At 38.8% G+C, this 21926-nt stretch overlaps 1 protein-coding gene across 1 annotated transcript; it reads left to right on the forward strand.

The window, feature by feature from the left end:
* Nucleotides 1-9519: 9519 nt before the first annotated feature.
* Nucleotides 9520-21429, forward strand: LOC128612792 (syndecan-1). The gene is made up of 5 exons (XM_053633201.1): nucleotides 9520-9772; nucleotides 17996-18068; nucleotides 18369-18982; nucleotides 19132-19270; nucleotides 19507-21429. The coding sequence occupies exons 1-5, from the start codon at nucleotides 9707-9709 to the stop codon at nucleotides 19671-19673; spliced, it is 1059 nt and encodes a 352-aa protein (XP_053489176.1). The 5' UTR covers nucleotides 9520-9706; the 3' UTR covers nucleotides 19674-21429.
* Nucleotides 21430-21926: the final 497 nt, after the last annotated feature.

A 21926-nucleotide genomic window follows, 5' to 3' on the forward strand; every position in this document is an offset into this window, starting at 1 on the left:
CCTGCTATGGGTTGGCACCCCATCCTGTGTGTCCCCCTGCCTTGTGCCCTGAGTTCCCTGGGATAAGCTCCAGGCTCCCCGTAGTAAGCGGTATGGAAAATGGGTGGATGGATGGACCTATATTGGATGCTAAACTGAAATAATTGAATATTAAACTGAAATGACTGGATGCTAAACTTAGCTCATTCAGTTGATATATATTGTACAGTCATGGGCTGGATGAGAAGTACTGATTTGAAAGTCTAAATAAAAATGTATGTAGTAAAAAAAAGTAATTAAGTAATTACAAATATTCCATTTTAATAATACTTAAGAAAATTATAAATATGTCAATTTCAAATTTGACAGCTGGCTTAGTGATTAGTAATTAATCAACTACCTGTAGAAATGCTGCAGCTGTGCTATCTTTATTTTTGATATATTGCATTTGTTGTGGCTTATATACAAAGTAACTTGTTCAGTTTACTGTAGATATTACAAACTAGGCCTGACATCCAGGATGTGTTTTGCAATCCTGTCTATCACTGTACTTCACACTGATTAAATTACTGTATGGATGGGATTACATTTATTGGCCAGCCACAGCCTGCTATAGAGCTAAAACGCATAATGAAGGTGTGACGTGACATAAATGAAATGTTCAAACACATGCACATGAGGGTCACAAAGACATGTTATAACACAGAGCGAGAGAGAGAGGGAGAGACTCAGAGATATTTCTCTGTCTGTAGCAATATTCACTGAGTTACCAGTGTATTACAGTTTACATATACTATATAGGATTCTTTTATTTTCAATTACAAAACAAGCTCCATTTGTGGTTTATTTTCTGTGCTAGAATCTATTCCGTAATCTAAGTGTTCCTATAATTTATTTTAGTCATTTTCCTTATTGTATTTGAAATGCGATTAGAGAGATATATATAAAAGAATTAACTAGGCATATGTACTGTATAGGCCAAATGCAGATTATCTATCTGTTTAATCTATTGCTATAACTGGCATTTTAAATGTTCCAGGATACTATTTATCGTACTGCCCAGCATTTTAAGTGTATAATGCTTCAATGGAATTTTGGCTCAGAGTCATATCAAGCCCCACATCACTGAGCTGACAGAGCTTTAGTGTGGCATGAGGCAGACGCAGACATCAGATCAACAGCCAGCTGCTCCCAATTACATTCAAGCAAAGCTTGTGCAGGATCCCTCATTAAGAATGAAAAGCCAAAGCCACATGGCAGCAACCTGTGGGAATCATGGAGCAATATGAAAGCCTCTTCACCACAATTATTGTCACACTGACACATGCAAGACTTATAGATGTGTAGCATAAAACCGCCTTTTTTCTGTGTCTCCAAACATATGTGCATGCCTATTCTGTGGTCATTTTTTTTTAAAAATGTTGTACCTTGGAATATTGTTCAGAATTGTGAATATATCTGTTATAGAGTATCTACTTTACCTGTTACTTAAATCAAGAATGGATTCTGCTTTCTGAACTAACTATTTTGTCCAGACAAAGAGCACAAAATTCATTCCACATTTACAGTTCAGTCAGCAGAAACTTCCAGACAGGAACCCATACCATAAACGATGATGCAGTGTGTAATCATGCTGACCACAGAGGGAAAAGACACTGATTTCGTCCGGCTACATGGGAAATGATATGACTTCAGCTGTGCAATCATCATTTCCTACAAGTTCCACGAAAAATATGAAGCCTTGTAAAAGTCTTCAGCAACATTCTTCATTGGATTGTTAGGTGGTAATTATGCTTAACCCGGAGCCTCGCTGAGTTTATCTTGAAATGCCTTCAATCGTAGCTCAATTCATTTGGCAGAAATGGTCTGTTACTGTACTGCAGCACTGTTCCAAATACCAAGGAGAAAATAAACAGACTAGTGAGTGAAATAATACAGTATATGGATGCAGTAATGATAGTGTCACTAAGTAGGAAATAACTCAGTCATGGGTTTAAGTGGTTGGATAACTCTTCTTTGAGTTGGCCATTGTGGGTACAATTTTTGACTAAAATGACTAAGAAAAAAACATATTTTACTATCAGATGCTTTAAAATCTGAGATTCTCTTTACCAACAGAGAGAGTGGTAAAGATGTTGGACTTTCAAGTAGTTTTAAGTGGTGATTTTTACAGGAATATTGGTGCTCAAGAGATTCTGATGTGGCAGAAGTAAAAACCAAACATGACTGGAGGTTTAATTCACTGTTAGTGTAAGAAGTTCAGGGGATCCGAACAGATGAACTACTCATACAGATGAACAGAAAAATCCTCATAAAAAAACAACGAATTAACATATAAATACAAAATTTTCTCCAAGCAGTGTAATGCCAGTGTATGTTTTTGTCTTTTATCTAGTTTCCTTTGATAAATATGCTTTGCACTGAGAGTATGCTAAGCAAGCTAGATACTGATAATAGATCAACCACTCACATTGTCTATAAGGACAGCCCACCATTTTTACCTTAATGCACTTCCTATGCTACCACTCAAGTCCTGGCTTTTACCCTTCCCCTTGATGAGTCTATCTGGTTACGATTAACTTCCTCACTGGGTCTCTTCACACCTCCTGCAAGGACTTCCAAATCACACTTCCAGGATACCAGGGGTTTTCAATCTTTTTGCAGCCAGAAACTTTGATAATGTCTGGGATTTCCACCACTGTAACAAAAAATGGAACACTGACTCTGCCTCATGGACCCCTGGGGGTTCCAAGACCACTGTTCTAGACACAATACAGCTACATTTTGACCAAAATATAAGACCTCTGAAAAAGACCTGCACAGTACAGCATTTCAATATAGTTGTTTACTTTGGAGTTCTTTGGGGATCTGGCTAGCGTAAAGCAGAACCTGCCAAGAACTCTAGCCCAAGTTCTCAAAGTCATTTCCCCTTCCTCCTCTCCCTCCTGCCACTCTTCTAAATGAATGAGTTAGGAAACAACTGAAGTTTGTGAAAATACCATATCAGAAACTTCACCTTCCTCCCAGTTCACTTCCTATTAATTCCAATCTCTCTCTCTTTTTCTGCTTGTGTTGAATTGGCTGCACCCACCACCTTTATGTCTCCTCCCTACTATTCAACAATTCCTACCCAAGACTCTTCAGGGGGCCTACCTGTCTAGCTCACAGCAGAAGCACAGAAGCCAGTCAGAACTCCAGCCCAAGTTCTCAAAGTTCTCCCTCAGATTACAGTTCTGCAATCACTCTTCAAGCCATTTAGTTGAAAACGTGGTCTGTACCAGCAAACTATGCTTTAATAAGGTGCCTCATAATGTTTTTCAGCCAAAAAGCTTAACCACAGTCACCAGATAAGATGATTACTCATAGAGGGGAGGAATGTGTCAGATGCCACAACCTCACATGAACACAGCTGGCTGACAGACTCCTAAAATATACCACAATCTTATTTCATGCAGCACACAAACACACAAAACATTCATACTTGTCTTCAGGGATGTCACTGGAATAGCATACACAATTCAACCCTATGTCCATATTCCATCCTGTCCACTACTGTCTGCAAATGAATATGTCTGGGGTTGCCATTACTTGAGGACTCCATCCAAATACTTTTCTTGATGGTAGAACAAGCTACCAACTGTGATTCTAATACACTCACATGCTCCGTATGTTCCCTGATGCTTTATGCCTTAGTATGTGACTGTTACATTTGGTTGCATGTTGTGTGATATTTGGCTTCTCTCCTTTTCATTTCATTTTTATCCTTGAATTGTATGTACTGTGCACTTACAGTGTCATTTAGCTCTGGCAGTGAGGTGAAGATTCTTTTACACCTTAAATTATGGCACTACTCAAAGTTGTGTGTTGCACAGTATTGGGATTCTCTTTATTATTTTATATTGCTGAATTGTACTTTGCACCATGTTTATCTGCACTAGATAACTGTGCCTTGTAGCTCTTGGCAGCACATTTGCTTTTTCTTTTGTCACCTCCAAAGGAAAGGGGAAGCGTCCACTGCTCCTGAAACCACGGCTACAAACCCCAGTTCATATATTGCTCAAGTGCAATTTTGCTTTGACACTTCACATTCCTGTTGGCATGAGACACATGTTTGTTAATTACTGTATATGGACCTCTGCTGTGAAAGAATCAATAACACCATGATCTATATTTTATGAACAGTAATAAAAGACACAGTGTTTGTGAGTCATTCCATTACAGTAGTAAATTAGCCTTCATCTCAAAGACATCATTTACGTCATCATCATTTACTCTAAATGATGTTCATGATTAGAAAAGTAATTAAATAATTTTATTTATATAACACGTTTAAACACAGAAAAGCTGACCAAAGTGCTGAACAGAGTAAGAAAACTCAGCTAGAGACCAAAAGAAGGCCAGATGCAGAGCTTTTGCTAGTTTTGTCAGCCATTACTGGCACTTCTGTACCAAGATCTGTGGGTGCAGGAGAGGAGCCAGCAGTGATATGCCAATGAGCAGTTGAATGTTATGAAAATAAAATAGCACACATGAATTATGATCAGGGCTGAGTTTCCCATAAGCATAACAAAGTTAAGGTCATCCTAATTGGGAGGGAGAGTGTTCATTGAAATGCGACCATTAAGAATGACATTTGTTCTGCGATGCTTTTGGGAAACTCACCCCTGTTTTTATTATCCATTGTAGCAGTAATGAAATACAGGCCATGCATTGGATAAGTACCTGTATATGTATGAGTTTGTTCACCCAACAGTACAAATTAGATTTATTTCTTAATGTCACATATCTAGAAATACATAATTAGATTTGAAACCACCTACCAGTACAAGTATATCATGTTTCTAGCCATTAACACTGCAAAATATCTTTCCTGTAAAAAAAAAAATCAAATCAATCTGTCTGCTGAATAAAGTACCTCAAATCTGAAATTTTCATTTTTGCATTCATACTAAAAAAAAATCATATCAAATTGATCAAATCAAACAATCTACCAATCTAACAGTCAGAATACCTAACCCTGAGTCCTGGCACTCTCATATATACAGTTATGATTGTTGGTTGGATAGCAAGAGTCACGTCCTCAGTCAGTAAGACTGCAATCTTCCTTGGAATATTTGGAACTAATAAATATTTTCTTCATCTCTAACAGCACTAACATAATAGAAGATTAAAAAGCATTACATTATTATTGGTGTTTCAGTGTTATATATTCTAATATATAGTTTTGAATGAGTAAAACATCACTTTAGTCATCATGGCACTGAACTGCAACAGTAAAGGGATTTTAAAACCTTTATAAAGGAGTCTTTTCTAATGTTTAAAGCTTATATTAGATATTGCTGCTTATACAGGTTAGTATCGTCAAACAACATTTATGTTCCATAATTAAGGTAATTTAATGGGATTACCCATACATTTTATTTGTCACCACTAACCTGCTAACCATTAAGTGATGTCAAGAAGCTATGCAGATAAAAACTTTAAAAAAAGATTTTAAACTGTTTGGAGTTACCTAGATTTCTGCATAAGTGCCTCCTAAAATGTTCTACAATCTTCATCTAAAGCCAACTTTACACTGTATGACTTTTGGTCTGATTTTGCTGTCCCATCACATGTCATAAAATAATTCTCTAGTCATTGCTCTTAGAACCCAGAATGTGATGTGTTCAGTTGTTACTGATTTAGTGCCACTGCAATCAAAGACAGGGGATGACAACATTCTTGCAGAGTCAGAAATTTGTCATTATAATCTCAGAGTCTTACTATGATGCTATGATGCTCATCTTAAAGCCACCAATAGTTTCAAGTTTCAGGTTTATTTGTCATGTGCACAAAATGTCAGGGGCAGTTGTATATTCAAATGCTTCTTGTGAGCCTCAGGTACTCTACAACTGTGCAATAGAAAATAAACAGATGCATCTCAAAAATTTTGAATATCATGGAAAAATTCATTTTTTTCCCATAATTTAATTCAAAAAGTGGAACTTTCATATATTCTAGATTCATAACATAAATAAATGAAATATTTCAAGCCTTCGTTTTTATTTATGATGATTACGGCATACAGCCCATGGAATCGAAAATCCAGTACCTCAAAATATTAGAATAAAGAATTTATAATACAGAAATGTCTCGGTGTCGCATTCCTAGTGTCAAGCCTTGTCCTCATCCTGAACCATAGACAACGTCAGAAGCACCTTACGTGGGCTAAGGAGAAAAAGAACTGGACCACTGCTCAGTGGTTCAAAGTCCTCTTTTCAGATGAAAGTAAATTTTGCGTTTCATTTGGAAATCAAGGTCCCAGAGTCTGGAGGAAGAGTGGAGAGGCACAGAATACAAGTTGGTTGAAGTCCAGTGTGAAGTTTCCACAGTCAGTGATGAGTTGGGATGCCATGTCATCTGCTGGTGTTGGTCCACTGTGTTTTCTCAACTCGAGAGTCAATGCAGCATCTACCAGGAGATTTTAGAGAACTTCATGCTTCCATCTGCTTACAAGCTTTATGGAAATGCTGATTTCCTTTTCCAGCAGGACCTGGCACCTGCCCACAGTGCCAAAACTACTAGTAACTGGTTTGCTGACCATGGTATTACTGTGCTTGATTGACCAGCCAACTCACCTGACCTGAACCCCATAGAGAATCTATGAGAGACATCAAACCCAACAATACAGATGAGCTGAAGGCTGCTATCAAAGCAACCTGGGCTTCCAGAACACCTCAGCAGTGCCACAGGCTGATTGCCTCCATGCCACGCTGCACTGATGCAGTAATTATAGGCGTATTAGGACTTCATATGGATGGTGCCCCTGGGCAATAACCGCCCCCTCCCCTCCCCTCCCCGCACTCAATAAAAGAACATTCTTTGTTCCAAAGTGAATCAGCATTTTGAACCAATGAGTTCAATGAATAATTCATGATTCAGTGATTCACTCATCTCATGACTCATGACTTGACGCCACCTACTGGCGATTTTGGTTTTATATTTAAAAGTATCATTTAATTTTGTCAATAATTTGTATCAGATTTTTATTTTTTAAAACATTACGTTTCTTATTATTCTAACTGAATTGTTTTGTTATATTTAAGAATTTCATATAAAAGCTGACACAAACACATTTAATAAGGTTATTTAATGCACTTAAAGAAACTTTAATAAAACCAACATGACACCTTATTGTCTTTATAGAGCAGAACACCAAAAAATAATAGAACTCTCTGTTATCAAGTATTTTTAAGCAACTGTATTCTTTCTTTATCTTTTTTTATTTTTCGTTCGGCACTGCCACTTAGATGCTACCGCTTATCCATTACCTCTCGGCTTTTTTGGTGCTCTGCCCAAGAATCACGTTTTCGCGCAATCACGTGTCACGTGTCATGCGCAGCGCGCTCACTCGGCGCAGATGCGGGACTCAAGTCTTAAAGAAATAGGTTAGTGCTTACGTACATTTTTAGAATTTGAATTTTGTATTGGTGATTAAGTTGGTGCCCCCCTGAAGTCTTGGTGCCCCTGGGCACGTTCCCAATTGACCATATGATTAATCCGCCTATGGCAGTAATTCGTGCAAAAGAAGCCCTGACCAAGTATTGAGTGCACTTTTCAGAAGGTCGATTATAAATTCTTTATTGAGTGCACGGTGGCTTAGTGGTTAGCACGTTCGCCTCACACCTCCAGGGGCGGGAGCTCGATTCCCACCGGCGCCCTGTGTGCGCACACAGAGTTTGCGCGTTCTCCCCGTGCTGCGGGGGGGGGTTCCTCCGGGTACTCCGGTTTTCTCCCCAGTCCAAAGACATGCATCATAGGCTGATTTGCGTGTCCATAGTGTGTGAATGTGCCCTGTGATGGATTGGCACCTTGTCCAGGGTGTACCCCACTTTGTGCCCGATGCTCCCTGGGATAGGCTCCAGGTTTCCCTGTGACCCTGAAGGAAGGATAATTGGTATAGAAGATGGATGGATAAATTCTTTATTCTAATATTTTGAGATGCATGATTGTGAAAAAGGTGTCTGGGTGTGAATGGGTGTGTGAATGTGTATGTGATTGTTCCCTGCGATGGACTGGCAATCTGTCCAGGGTGTACCCCGCCTTGTGCCCAGTGCTCCCTGGGATCCAGGCTCCAGGGTCCCTCCGACCCTATAGGATAATTAGCATATAGAAAATGGATGGATGGATTTTTTACTGACAGTTGAATCAATGCACTCCCAAACAACTCAGCGCGGACTATTTGAATTCGCCTCAGGTGGAGGTAGCGGTTTATACACGGACAGACTGTTAGATTTATTTGGAGAAATATTTATCCATAAAACCATTACTGTACACTAAAAAAAAAAAATTAAAAAAAAATGTGCGATAACAATCCAGTTTACATGACACTAAATGCATCGCTATCTTCATTAGCTTTGGCTTACTTGTCTGTAATGCCCACTGGATCGTAAGTTGGTTACTCTTTTTTTTTTTGGATATTTTAAATGCCTCCTTTGATCAATATCTGATGTTTTTGTCTTAAATATATGACTTATTTGAATCATTTACTTCAAAGTCTATATATAAACACCACTGTAGCAGCTCTAGCAATACATTTCTGAACACCTTGTGTATAAATAAAGGAGATACCATGTTGACACATTTGTTCATAATGTGATATATTTGACATTTTCAAAGGGTAAAAATAACCCTGAAAATATTAACCCATTTATGAAATAAAAGTAACCCAGCATCTTTGGGTTGAAAAACTTGATGGGTTAGTTTAGCCCAAAATGTGTTCTGTCCTATATTTATCCAGAGGTTTTTTTTATTATTATTGTTGCAGCCAAAAACGCTTGATTTTGCTGTGGCATTTTTCATTATTTGTGATGCAACTTGCTGCTTTTTTCTTTATACAGAAAACTACTTGAATTGACAAAATTGCAATAGCCCGAAATTGTTTTGCACGGCCTTACCCAGTGGTGTTTGTTGGTAAATGAGGCCTTTTAGCTCTACTCATGTTCGACGCACGTGAATCAGAGAGGGCTTTGCCTGAACGCGTGTTGTGATGAAGTTACATGAAGTGTCTTCGCCCCAAATCTGCGGAAAGTCTGCAGTAATTTTGTAATCCTCTAGGGATTGGCTTGGGTGTAATTCATGATACATCTACAAACACACTAGTGGCAATGGCAAAACATAAACAAAACATGCTAATAGACATGATCTCATGATCTTCCTAGATCACTTTGAAGAACTGTTCAGAAATGTTCAGCCCAGTCGTTCTGACTGATGAGACTGATGAGATCAGGTCCTTAACAGCAGGTCTATCATTACAGGATCATCTTATAATCACACACACATCCTGCATTGTGGCAAGTAAAAATCTTAAAAGACTCATGTAATCTCACAGTGTAAAACTTAGCTCTGACCTAATGAACAAGCATGAGGATATGTTTTGATAGAGACGACAAAGCACTCCTGTAAGTCGCACATGATAAGCAAAATGCCATAAATATAAATGCAAATACAATACAGTATACAGTGTTGGAGGATGTGACCATATTTGTCCGTGGGCGGAGCCATATCCGCACTCACCTTGGGTGAGTGGGAAGGTGGGCGGAGTCTTGTGTCTCTCTCACCGAGCCTGCGCTTTATTAGTGCTCTTGTCGGTGTTTGATACTTTCTGAGTTTAACTCTGTTCGTACTAGAAGTTCAGTCTCTCCGCGAATCGACGTGAAAACACGCTGTCGCTGACCGCCGAGTGAAAATGAGGCTTCGCCGTGAAACCGCGCTTGTTGTGTGTCTCTGCTTGTGGATACCTGTTGCTCAGTCGGTAAGTTGTAAGTGAATTAAAGCCACGCGTTCGGCATTTACACGGAGTCTGAACCATCTCTTGTTACAGATTTCCTTTCTTTTGCGTGGCATTGTTGTCTGTGATGCGTTGTTTTCACACGTGGCACATACAGCATGGTTCAGCGCTCGAACTCAGTGTTGTTGTTGCTGGGAATTGTTCTGCCTTTTATTTATTTATTTATTTATTTATTTATTTTTATTTTTTTATTTTTTTTCCATTAAAAAGTGAAAAGTAATAAGCACAACCCGAAAACTTGAACCGGGCGGTCCATTCGTAACTTCTGTGTTAGAAACAATTTTAGTTTTATTTTGTATCCGAGAAACTATCCGTGTTTACTCTAAACAGGTAAGTAAGTGTATTAGGAAGAGCAGTAGGCACGCGCAGGTCAGTTAGGCCACGCGCTCAGAAAACAAACCTGCACTTCATTATTGTTTTACATCTTTACATGTGATCTTTATAGCCTCTGAATGCCATGAGCCTAAACCTCCCAATCCTCTTTCCTGATCACTTTAAGAACCTGGATATCAGATCTTCTATATGCATGTTAGATTCCTGTGTTATCTCATATCTTCATGGGGAAAAGCTGAGATTCAGTATCAGAGGAAAGCAGTTTGATTGCAATCTCGGATGTCTTTTCCTTGTGTGGTAAACTGCACTGCCCTCACCTTGCAAGCATTTGCGCATGACTTCTCAATCAGGAATGCTGCAAGTGGAAGGTTTGAATGGCCTGGGGGCTTTTATGGATGGTTATTGCTTTCAGCCAAGCCTTAATTAGACTGCTCCTTCTCTTACTTGTAAATGGATTTTCACTCAGCGTCTGCTCTGTTGAGATTTTAAACAAATTGCTTTGCCATATTGTCCCACCATGGTTGCCGGAGAATGTAATTATGCTAAGCACAAGCTTACAGCTATTTTTAGAATTACAGCCCATTTTTGGTTGCTCCCCTTCTTTGGTTACTGTATTGAATTCAAGAAGTGCAGAGATTTCTGCCTTTTGTAACGTTGTGCCATATTTACACTTGGGGTTGTCTTAAATATCATGTATCCAGAGAATACAAGACTGGGACATGCAATTCATGAATTACAGGGTTGGTATGATGGCAAAAGCATAAGGAATATACAGGACTCTATAGAAAACTACTCTCCAAGCTTCATCAGAGTGACTATGTAAATTGTATGTCTTTGTAAACCCTCTACAATAGTGTATGAGGGGTTGGTACTTTTTAGGTTGTGCTTATCAGGGGAAAAAAAAAAAGGAACTACCTTTTGTCCCTTGTTTTACATGACCATTTCCTGAGATCCGGGATTAGCAGCTCTTTTGTGACGTACAGTAGCTGAGTGAAGTGTATTTTAACAACGAGCAGGCTACCAGGTTTTATCTGCAGCAAACATTAAGGAACATAAAGACAAACCGAACACACCCAGGCACTCCATTATCCAGGCCATTAGTTCCTCTTGTCTGTCATGCCCTCTCAGCATGTTTGGTTTTCTTGGCCTCTAGGATTGTTTTTTTCTTAGTTGCTATGAAAGCAGAGCATGTTTTTATAAAAGAAACTTTTCATGAGGCTCTCTGGTACGAAATGAGAAGGTTTGTGAGTGAAGATCATACACCCATTTGCTCTCAAGGACAGGTACTTCTACCACTGTGGTCTTTTTTTTTTTTCTCTCTCTCTCTTCTTTCTTTCTTTTTATATATAGCCATTTTTTTTCTCTCTCATTATGATTTTGCTCTTTCATCTGTCTCATAATAACTTGTCTAGATACTGATTGTACTGATCGTACCATAGTTAAAGTAATCCTTTGGTTGGGAGTGTTTAATTTTATACACATCCTCTAAACTGTTTCTTGCACAACCGAAATAACAGATTTTTCTACCTGGTTATGTGCTGTGGTTGCTGTCATAACAAAGTAATTGCTGTGACTACAGACTGGTTCACATGGCCATGTCATGTTGCCTGACTCATCGAGCCTACGTCTGAGAGCGCCGCCGTACGCACACAGGAGATTGCTAATGCATGTCTTTATTTGAAGGAATGTCTTTTGTTGGTGTTTTGTACTGCACTAAATCACACCCTCTTTTTAATTACAGCGATGAGATGCCCTGTATTTGTATAAGGCCTTTTCAGACATAAACACCTCTCCCCACCACCATCCCAAAAAAAAGGTGAATCGGTGTAATCTCTTAGTGATTAATTAACATAACTAAAACAGACTCCCAAGTACTCTGATGAAATGTAAGTGAATCACCATCACTGACTTTTTTGTTCTTCACACCTTCTCTGAGGTGCTGTATCTGCCTTTTATTCACAATAGTCATTGATTGGCAGCCTTTTTGAGTCGTTATTGTTTATACTATTCAGATAATCCTGGTGAATGATTTGGCTAATCTTCCTTCAGCAGTGAGCATGTGCTAGTTTAGACATACATTCGAATGACTCATCACTACAGTGAAAGTGAAAATCCAAATTATTAAGCATCTGGTAAAAGTGTATATCACAGATCTTAAAAAAAAAATGGCTTGTGATCTGTTGTCTGGAAAAATTGCACATTATACTTTGCTAAGAAGCTTTAGCAAAGTTTGTCCATATGCCTGTTGAATGTTTGCAATGACATTCTTCTTAAGCTCATGACTAATCACGGGTCTGGACAAATCATACATTTTATTATTGGATGAATAGAAGCTCCATTGTGCTGCTCAGTCCCATGTCTTGGTTACCAAGGAACCTAAGAGAGTAGGGTAGAAAATGGTACTTAATGTAATGTAGTAATTTGTTGTGAGCTAGTTAGATAGTTAAGTGCATTAATAAGGTAACTCCTATGGTCATGTAGCATATTTGCACAGTCAAATGATAAGTCAGTGAGTCCTTGGTTGACATTTCAGCTGTAAGATTTGGTGTTCTCTCTTTGCATTACGTGTAAGTTATATCACTTTTGTCTGGCCTGCTATTTCATATATATATATATATATATATATATATATATATATATATATATATATATATATATATATATATATATATATATATATATATAAAAAAATATATAAATATGCATTTTTAACTGCAAGTTTGCTGTGTTAGTGGTAGGTTTATGTCAGCCAAGGTTTTATTAGTGTTTCGACATATCTGTATGTTCCTGATTCTGATATGATTATTTGTCCTCCATGCTAGGTAATTAATCTGCTAGTAAAAATGGTCCCGTCATCAAAAAGATGATGCCTCGGCCAATGTGTGTAGTGCAGTAAGCAGTACGATTAAGAAAATATAGCTGACATTATAATTACATCATGGACGCCAATGTCAGGCATGTTAAACATGCATACCAAATAAAACATTTGTTTTGCGTAAGTCAGTAAGGAGTGGGGTTTATTTATGGGGGTTTTTTTTCCCAATGGGCAACTATGAATAAAAATAAACAAAAAAAACTATATTAGTATATTTTTTTCACTGCTATTGCCTTATCCACACACACTTTCTACCTCATGCCTTTGCAGTAAGGATAATATACCTTTTGTGGTGTATGCCTGTTTGAGGAAAATCCCAGCTCTGAATTCAAGTCATTGATATGCCTCAGCCTGTTTGTCACATGCCTGAAAGCACCAGCTATGGTTATTGGAGCATGGCCACTGAATATTCCTCGGTGTACTTGTCACGCCCAGCTTTGTCTAAGATGTATTCATACTTTGCAGTTCTCTAACCAGCCAAAGCTTGCGTGACATTTACAGGTGTGCATCATGTGGTCAATGTTTTTTCTCTTCTTTTTCCATTGTCCTGGACCATCAGTGACACGGGACCTGAAAACAGGTCTTGAGAGATGGGAAGTTGGGGGGACAGAATTTCCATCAATGGTGGACATGAATGCTTTGTCACTTGAATGTGTGATCACTCCAGTTGTGATGGTCGTCTGTGAAGTATTTAGGGTTTAACGAGGCATTTCTCATGAATCCTTGACCTCATCAGCAGGTTGTAAACACCTGATAGTTCCTCAGGGGAGTTTACATTCTAGTAAATGTTTGTTCTTGCTGAAGTTTCTTTTTTTAATGTATTTGGCTTAAAGCACCACCTATTTGGACAGGTGCTGAAAACTTCCTGTCAGCGTTTTCAATATAACCTCAATCCTCACATTCCACGTGTAGGGGAGTGAAGCCCTTGTACCCTGTATTTGTATTTGTAGTTTTTGCTTAGAGAGAAGAGTGCATTTTCCATATAATTTTTTTTTCTTCAATGACCACCACTGCAAAACACACGCGGTGATGTACTGTAAAATCTCAGAATAGCGTAACATTGTTTTGAATAACGGCAAGGCTGAACTGTTTTCAAATGACCTTTTTACTATGTATGTACTATGTATGTACTGTATGTTTGCTGTCACCGCATTAGGTGTCTGTGGCAGTTTTATGCAGGAATATGAAACAAAGGTTAATCTTGGTACCATATCCATATGAAAAGGCTGGTTGTTGTTGTCTAGTTGTGTAAACATGTATGACAGTAACAGGATTGTGTTACGTCGTACAACTTGTTTTTCCCCTTGCCCTTTTTCCTGGATTAAACTGTTTTGGGGATGTACATGCAGTCAGTTATAGGGGCCAGCTTGTGAGGACTTCCTTTTGACGCCTGGCCTGAGAATGGCCTGTGTTTATATAGGTCGTGTCATGACCATAGATGCTGAGAGTACCAAGCAGTGAAAGATTGCGTGTCCCTGTCTGATCTGTTGGCTGAAATCTTCCAGATGCTGCTTGAGTCACGTCGGGGTTCTGTCTGTTGGAGTATGACTGTCCTCAACTCCATTATAGGTGGCGAACAAGACTTAATATTTTAATTTAAATATTTATTTTTCTCAGGATTTCAGTATTGATATGCCTGTATTTGTATCGGGCATTAATGTGATGTGAATCCCCCCCCCCCCTTCCCCCTTCAGTGTGTAAGGGAGGAAATTGGAGAAATTGCTCATTATTTTCTGGAATGCCAGCATGTGTGCAGTTAATCTTCAGTCTGCACAGTCTGCAACCCATCCACAAATCCTCTCCATACATGTTCTTATATTCTGGTGTATATTATCACAGCGTCATGGATTGAATTCAGGAAAACCGATTGCTGTTCTCTTGGCAGAGCCAAAAGTCGGGAAATCAGCACATTGTGTCAAATGTGTCTGCCCCCTCACTCTTCCCCAAATAGTACTTAACTTAACCCAGGGCCGAGAAAACTTAGAGGTGAGATGTCACACATGTATGTGAGTGTTTAGTGCAGGGGCCTGCGCTGGCTCTGGGCTATTTATACACGGGTTTAGCCTCTCAACAACTCATTGCTACCCCAGTAAACAAGTGACTTTGCATAGTCGTTTACTGTAATTCAGTTCAGCAGTGTCCAATATACACGATAGGCTTGTGTGCGCCATTGTATTGTAAATCAGGGCCTGAATGGAGTGTAAATATTATGTATGTCAATACCATGCACTAAATACATACAGCAAACTGTTACTTAAAGTCTGACAATGAATCAAGCCATTTGATTTGCATATAAACAGCAATGGCATGCTTTTCCTTCATTGTCATGGAAAAAGCTGCATGTGTTCATGAAGGCACACAAATGGTTTTTCTGTTTTCTGAGTTTTGCACCTTGCTTTAAAAATGCCTGCATCAAATGGCCTCAACTGGCCAAAAAAACTGTTAACGGTGAAGTCTGTGAGAGATCTCGGATAAGCATGGGTACACTGTGGACTTGTAACGAGGAGCCTGGGGACTACTAGAACACCCCCAACGTTCTAACTGTCTGTTAATTGTACAGTCATACAGCTGTTGGGGCTTGTTAGCTGACCAAAGTAGATTTTGATGAAACCTGAACTTGAATGCCAAATGGTAGCAGGAGGGCAGAATATAGACTAGCTTTATTACCTCATGAAAGATTTTTATGGTCCTTTTTTCTTTTTCTTTTCTTTTTTTTTTTAAATCCCATTGGATCAGCCAAAGCACCTGAAGTTGTATGCATTTTTGTAATGTGAAGCTGCCCCACTGGCCTTCATTGTGATTGGCCACTGGGCTGAAACTTTTTGTAAAGTGATAGCCTGAGGCCTGTGGCTCAGTGACTTGCTGGAGACTTACTTTTCAAGTGTGAATCACTTGAGTAATGTGAAATGATTGAATTCAAGCAACTTCGTGGTGAGCCTTAGTTCATGGAGTAGTGATTTTCTAAGTGGGGTCTGTATAAAAAAAATAAATAAATAAAAATAAAAAAAAATTATTGTGGTGAAAATCACACATCACTGTTATCAAAGCTGAATTTCTTATCAAGTTCTTAGTTATTAATCCATTTAACTGGTCACTTTTCATGTAAATAGACCAAGTGTGTTCTGTCGGTATAAATTTTAGGAACCTGTATGGCTCCAGTGAATAGCCAGAATCTCTATGCCTCCAGTCAATAGCCAGAATAGTATTGTACACATTATAAAATAAAGAGCCTAATATTTTAATAGTTTTAATAGTAAATAGCTACTCCATATCTGTGCTGAGGGGGTCCTTTTGATTTTTATTTCTTTAGTTATTTTTCTGCAGGTGCTTGGTTGCAAAAAGTTTAAGCTCCCCTGTCTTAGCGTTGAATTTTCAATACATAACCTAATGTGCTGTGTTAATGTATCAATTGACATTTATTGCATAGTTGCTAAAATGACTAAATTTTCTCTAGAGAACAGGTTAAATCTAGAACCTTATGGTCTACACTTTGTACCTCACAGAGCCCTACTTTTAGAAAGCTTAAATTCCTTATCTGTCCAAAGAACACTTTTTATATTAAGGCTATTCATGTATTTGGTTTCAGTGTCACAGACACCAGGTTGTGCTTACTAAGCTGCCTGTTTAACAGTGGAGGGCTTTCTTTTTCTCATTTGAATCACCATCTGTACCCACCTTTTATTCTTTTATCATACTTATTTTTTTTTATTACTCTGCATAATATTTATTTAACTGGAACTTCAGCTGTCTTATGCAATACTTCTCATTTATGATGGTGTCTTCTGAATGTTGCCTAAGATTTCCCTTCCTTTTTTAAAAAATCAGTTGGAACTGTTGAACAGGAAAACAGTCAGTGGGATTCTTTCCTGTTATCTGACTGTAGATCTGAGTTAGTGAACCATAATCTGTTTTTGTTGTCTCACTCCAATTTCCTTCAATGCAAGAAAATCATGAGCAGTTGACTAGAGGCTTAACAGCTTTATTTAAAGGAGGCATAACTTCAACACAATATATTTCACAGGCAAGAAAAATTTTATGTGGTTAACACTGAGTGGAACAACTGCTGGCAGACCACTTTAGCTAAACTGGCTCCATGGAGTCTATGGCTCATATTCAGCAACAGGGTTTGAGGGGTCAGAGGGCAGTGAGCATCATATAAAGCTACAGGACCAGAGGATGGTGTGGACAGCAAGAACAGAGGCTTTAGGGCTTCATTTTGGGAGTTCTTTTGATCTGAATACTTTGAAAATCTACTGCATGTGCTGGTTAAATTCAATCTCGTATCAGTTATGTATGAATCTGTTTTGTATGAAATCAACTGAAGTGAAACAAAGTAAAATCTGATGTAATATTAAGGGACTACTATAGGCTACACTTTTAAAGTGAACAAACGTGTACAATAACCGTATGCTATCATACACTATATGGCCAGTTGTATGTGGACACTTGACCATCAAACCCATATGGTTCTTCCCCAAAGTTGGAAGCACACAAACCAGTTCCAGCATGAAAATTTCCGTGTGAACAAAACAAGGTCCATAACATAGCTTGCCCAGACTGATGTGGAATAATTAGTGTCCTGCACAGAGCCCTGATCTCTACCCCACTGAACACCTTTGGGATGAACTGGACCACCGACTGCATGCCAGGCCTCCTCGCCCATTATCAGTGTCTGATCTCACTTAATGCTTTTGTGGGTGAATGGGCAAATCCCAACAGAAATGTTCCATTATCTAGGTGAAAGCCTTCCCAGAAGAGTGGAGGTTATTATAACGTCACTGGGGCATTAAATCTGGAATGGGATGTTCAACAAGCACATATGGGTGTGATTGATTAGGTGTCCACCTACTTTTGGCCATATAGTGTATATAGAAAAGATCACAGTTGTGTGATGGTAAAGAGGAGATAAACTTGTGGTTGTAATGATAAAACTGTGAAGAAACTAAGCTAAACATTCTGTCTTTGTTTCTTTTCATCAGTATGCAGCTCCAGAAGATCAAGATGGATCAGGAGATGATGATGAGTTCTCAGGGTCAGGGTCAGGAGAAGATGGTAGGAGATGTTTCTCATTACAAGGTTTTAATGAATTTATGATTAACAGTCTAAATCTGTTCTTTACTTTCTATACCTAAACATGTTTCTTAACCTATGTCAGCATGGTGAAGTTAAGGTGTAGTTTAGTTTCTTCTCAGATAACAGTTAATCTCTTAACTTTTGGAAATCAAATTCTATACAATTGCTTTATTTTAACATCTTGTATTTTATATATATAAAAAAAAAGTCTGTGTGTATACAGTGGATGCAAGTTAGTTGTGGGTCTAACTAACATTAATTCTGCATTTTAATTTGAAGGCACCTGGATCATTGAGCCTGAAGTGACAACCCTGGCAAATCCTAACACTACAAAGACGGCCTGGTTCACAGATGCCCCTGTTGGTCTTCCAGAACATTCTGTTACCCAGTTTGTTACTTTTGACAATGAGTCCGAAGCATCTGGCCACATCACTGAAGCTCCTTTGCCACACACCACCCAAATCACTGAGACTCAACCCTATCCAGTAGTCATCATCAAATCTTTTGGCTCAGAGGAAGATCAAAAAGTTGAGACTACAACAATCGGCGAAGTGGCACAGCCAGTGACCACTGTACCTCCAGCTGTGAAACCACCAGTGGTGCCAACGTATGAGGAAGAATACACAACCACAGCATATTACGAGGAAGACAATGGAGAATCATCTGTCATAGACCAAGATGAAGATGAAACTACAGTTCTTGTTGAAACTGTGACAACTGAAGCACCTGATATGGAGACCACACCACTGCTTCTGACAACAACATTGGCTAGTAATTTAGCTGATACTGAAGCTTCAGGTGATGCTGTTGAATCCACTACTGTTTTTGGTAATGATGTTGAAGAAATCATCATTCCAGAGAAGCTTGACCCAAACCTGGAGAAACCAACAACGGTAAGAGGACTTGTATTGTATTAACATATTGTAGATGGCAAAAGTAATCTGTTAACCATATATACAGGTTAATGTACATACTATATAAAGCATGCCCATTAAGAAAAAAAAAATCCAAAATATCTCACACCATTACTTTCTTTTGGCAGAATGATGACTTTAACTTTGAGAGTGAAATCCCTATCAAGCCGAGACAAAAAACGGAGCTACCTGGGTCCGGGTCTGATTTTGCTCGAGGCGGCGCTTCCGACAACGATAGCTTACTGGATAAGAAAGAGGTCCTGGCAGGTATGTGTTATATTAAACCCACATTGTTCCAATACCGTGATATTGGTATTTGGATCCAGTGGAACATGCTGGCTTTTTCAGCTTTTAAAAACCTTCATTTATAATGCATGAGTCAGTTCGTTTTCTCATTCAACATTTATTCCATACTTCCATCGGTGTCATAGTACAAAATAACTTTAAGAGGATGAGGTCATTTCAAAAGATGAGGACTAATCTTTTCCATGTTGCCTTCACAGGTGTCATTGCAGGTGGTGTGGTGGGCTTGGCTTTTGCCATCATGCTTGTTGCTCTAATGGTCTACCGCATGAAGAAGAAGGATGAGGGTAGTTATGCACTAGACGAGCACAAACACCCCAATGGAGGCTACCAGAAACCACAGAAACAGGAAGAGTTCCTGGCATAAAGACTCTTAAACATATCGTCTCTGTCTCTTGATTCTATGCTTTACTGCCACTTAAAACTTCCCAACTCACCAGATTCCACATGCTTGGTGACCCTTTTTTGTTTTGTTTTTGTTTTATATCCACGTTGGATTTGCAACACATCGGATTTGTGCTTGAATTGGTTGGTTGATCTCCAGGAAAGGTTTGCTTGTGTTTCTTTAGGTTTTTTTTTTTTATTCCTTTCTAATGGATTCTCACACTGTGGATTGAGACTGTCTTCATGAGCCCTAGTTCTGAGTGAGGGACTGTGGAGCTGGCTTTTTTTTTTTTTTTTTTTTTTGTGTTAGGGCTCTGCTTTCTACCAGTGCTGGGGGAACCACAGCAAACGTGAACCGGCTTCTCATTTCCACCGTGCCTTATTTCCTGTCCCAGCGAATTGAAGCGCACACTGTGCAGTAGCGAGAGCGCCTCACCAATTGTTTGTTGCCTTGGTAACAGATAGTTGCCATAGGGACGGAAAACATGGATTGCACTTTTGACATGCAAACATTACAATCCTCAATTACAATCACTGTTTGCTTGGAACTGATTGTGTTTCTGCTTCGCCTGGGCTCTCTTACTTTCACTTGTTGAAATTATGTTCCATGGTATTTTATCACTCGTGCGTGGAAGGAGAGCTGCCTTGCTTAACAAGTGGAATTCCTTTCCATTTCCTCATCGTTTTGTACTGGCTCCGAAGATGGCATGTCCGAACAAGCAAGGCAGAATTGGTATTGGGGAAATTGTACGAATTGGTGATTAGACATGACTGTCCTCTTATTGCTGTATTTCCTAGGGGGCTAAATAAGTTTTGACGTTCTGTATACCTTAAATTCTTAAATACACTGTATGGAATTTCTGAAAAAGTACACAAATCCAGTCTTTTTTTCTGCTACTCCAGCTCTATGTACATATGCTAGTGGACCAAATTGACGGCTTGAAAACCTTTACTGAGATAGAAGATTGCTAATGTATATTACCAGGTCATTTGAGACCTATTTGTATAAGTGTGTACATGTTTCTGTTTTTACTTATGTGTATTAAAGGACTGCTCGGTTGCGATGAGCTTACTGGAAAGCGTCATCAATCTTGTTTGATCATGTGCACCCCAATTCTGCCTAACGAAAATTGTCTATTGTGAAAGAAATGTGTAATAATGGCTCCCTGGAAAATATCCAGCTGAGTGTGTTTAAAATAATTTTCTAACCAATGTCGTTTAAAAAAACAAAAAACATTTTATTGAAGCTGTTCTTTTGTCTAAATGCTAATCTCATATGTCAAGGAATTAGCTGCTTAATATGGCCGAGCAGAGTAAAGACGTATTACTACTGAAGTGTCATGCTCGGTGTATTACTGAACCTGCGCGTGCCATGTGACTTGTACAGTTTTCTTTTGTTTTCAGCTGTTTCTTTATGTTGATGTTTGGTATTTTTACAAATGGACAAATATTTTGACGCTTTGGGTACCTAATTCCAGGCTTCAGGTTAGCTCAACTATTTGTCCATAATGGAATTTTCGAACGAGGAAGTGGCAAAAGTGTGTGAAAGTACACTCGCAGCAGAGTAAAACGTTTGTGCCTTTGCAGAATGGCTGGCCACGCCTCAGAGAGAGCTGCCTTTGTGTTTTGTTGCTGTGCAAAAGAAAATTAGACCTACTTTGTCATAGTTTGTACAAATATCTCTCTATTTATTATGCACAGTTGTTTTTCTATGTTTAATAAAAGGGAGTCCATTTTCAGCATTGTGTAACTTGGAGTTTGTTCTGTGCAGTTGAATGATTGAACGAGTTCTGTAAGCCATGTGTAGTGAAAAGAGGCTTGGAACTCTTTGTATGAAACTTCTGCCTTTTTCCTTTTTTTCCTCACTGTTGTTTAAAAAACAAAACAAAAAAAGCCTTCACTTTACAAAATGTTTTTATGATTAAATCATTTGGTGGATTTTTAAGAGATGGAGGACAGTGGCTAAAATCTGTTAGTATTAAATGTCAGGTACAGCTGTTCTTGTGTCATAAGAGGCAGTCAAGTTCTAATTTGCAAATATCTGACTATACTTTTAACATACTTTACCAGAAAAAAGGGGTGGGGCATGTACGCCTGGGGGTGTTCAGAGTTTGCATGTTTTTTGATGAGGATAAAGTGTAGGTATGTCTGTGATTTTCTCCTCCCCCAAAGTTTTGAGTGCTCTTAAGGATCTTATGGTGAAATTTCCCATACACTTGGCTAAAAGCTGCCCAGA

This window comes from Ictalurus furcatus, chromosome 9 (genome assembly GCF_023375685.1).
Source record: "Ictalurus furcatus strain D&B chromosome 9, Billie_1.0, whole genome shotgun sequence".
In the NCBI taxonomy this organism is placed as follows: Eukaryota; Metazoa; Chordata; class Actinopteri; order Siluriformes; family Ictaluridae; genus Ictalurus; species Ictalurus furcatus.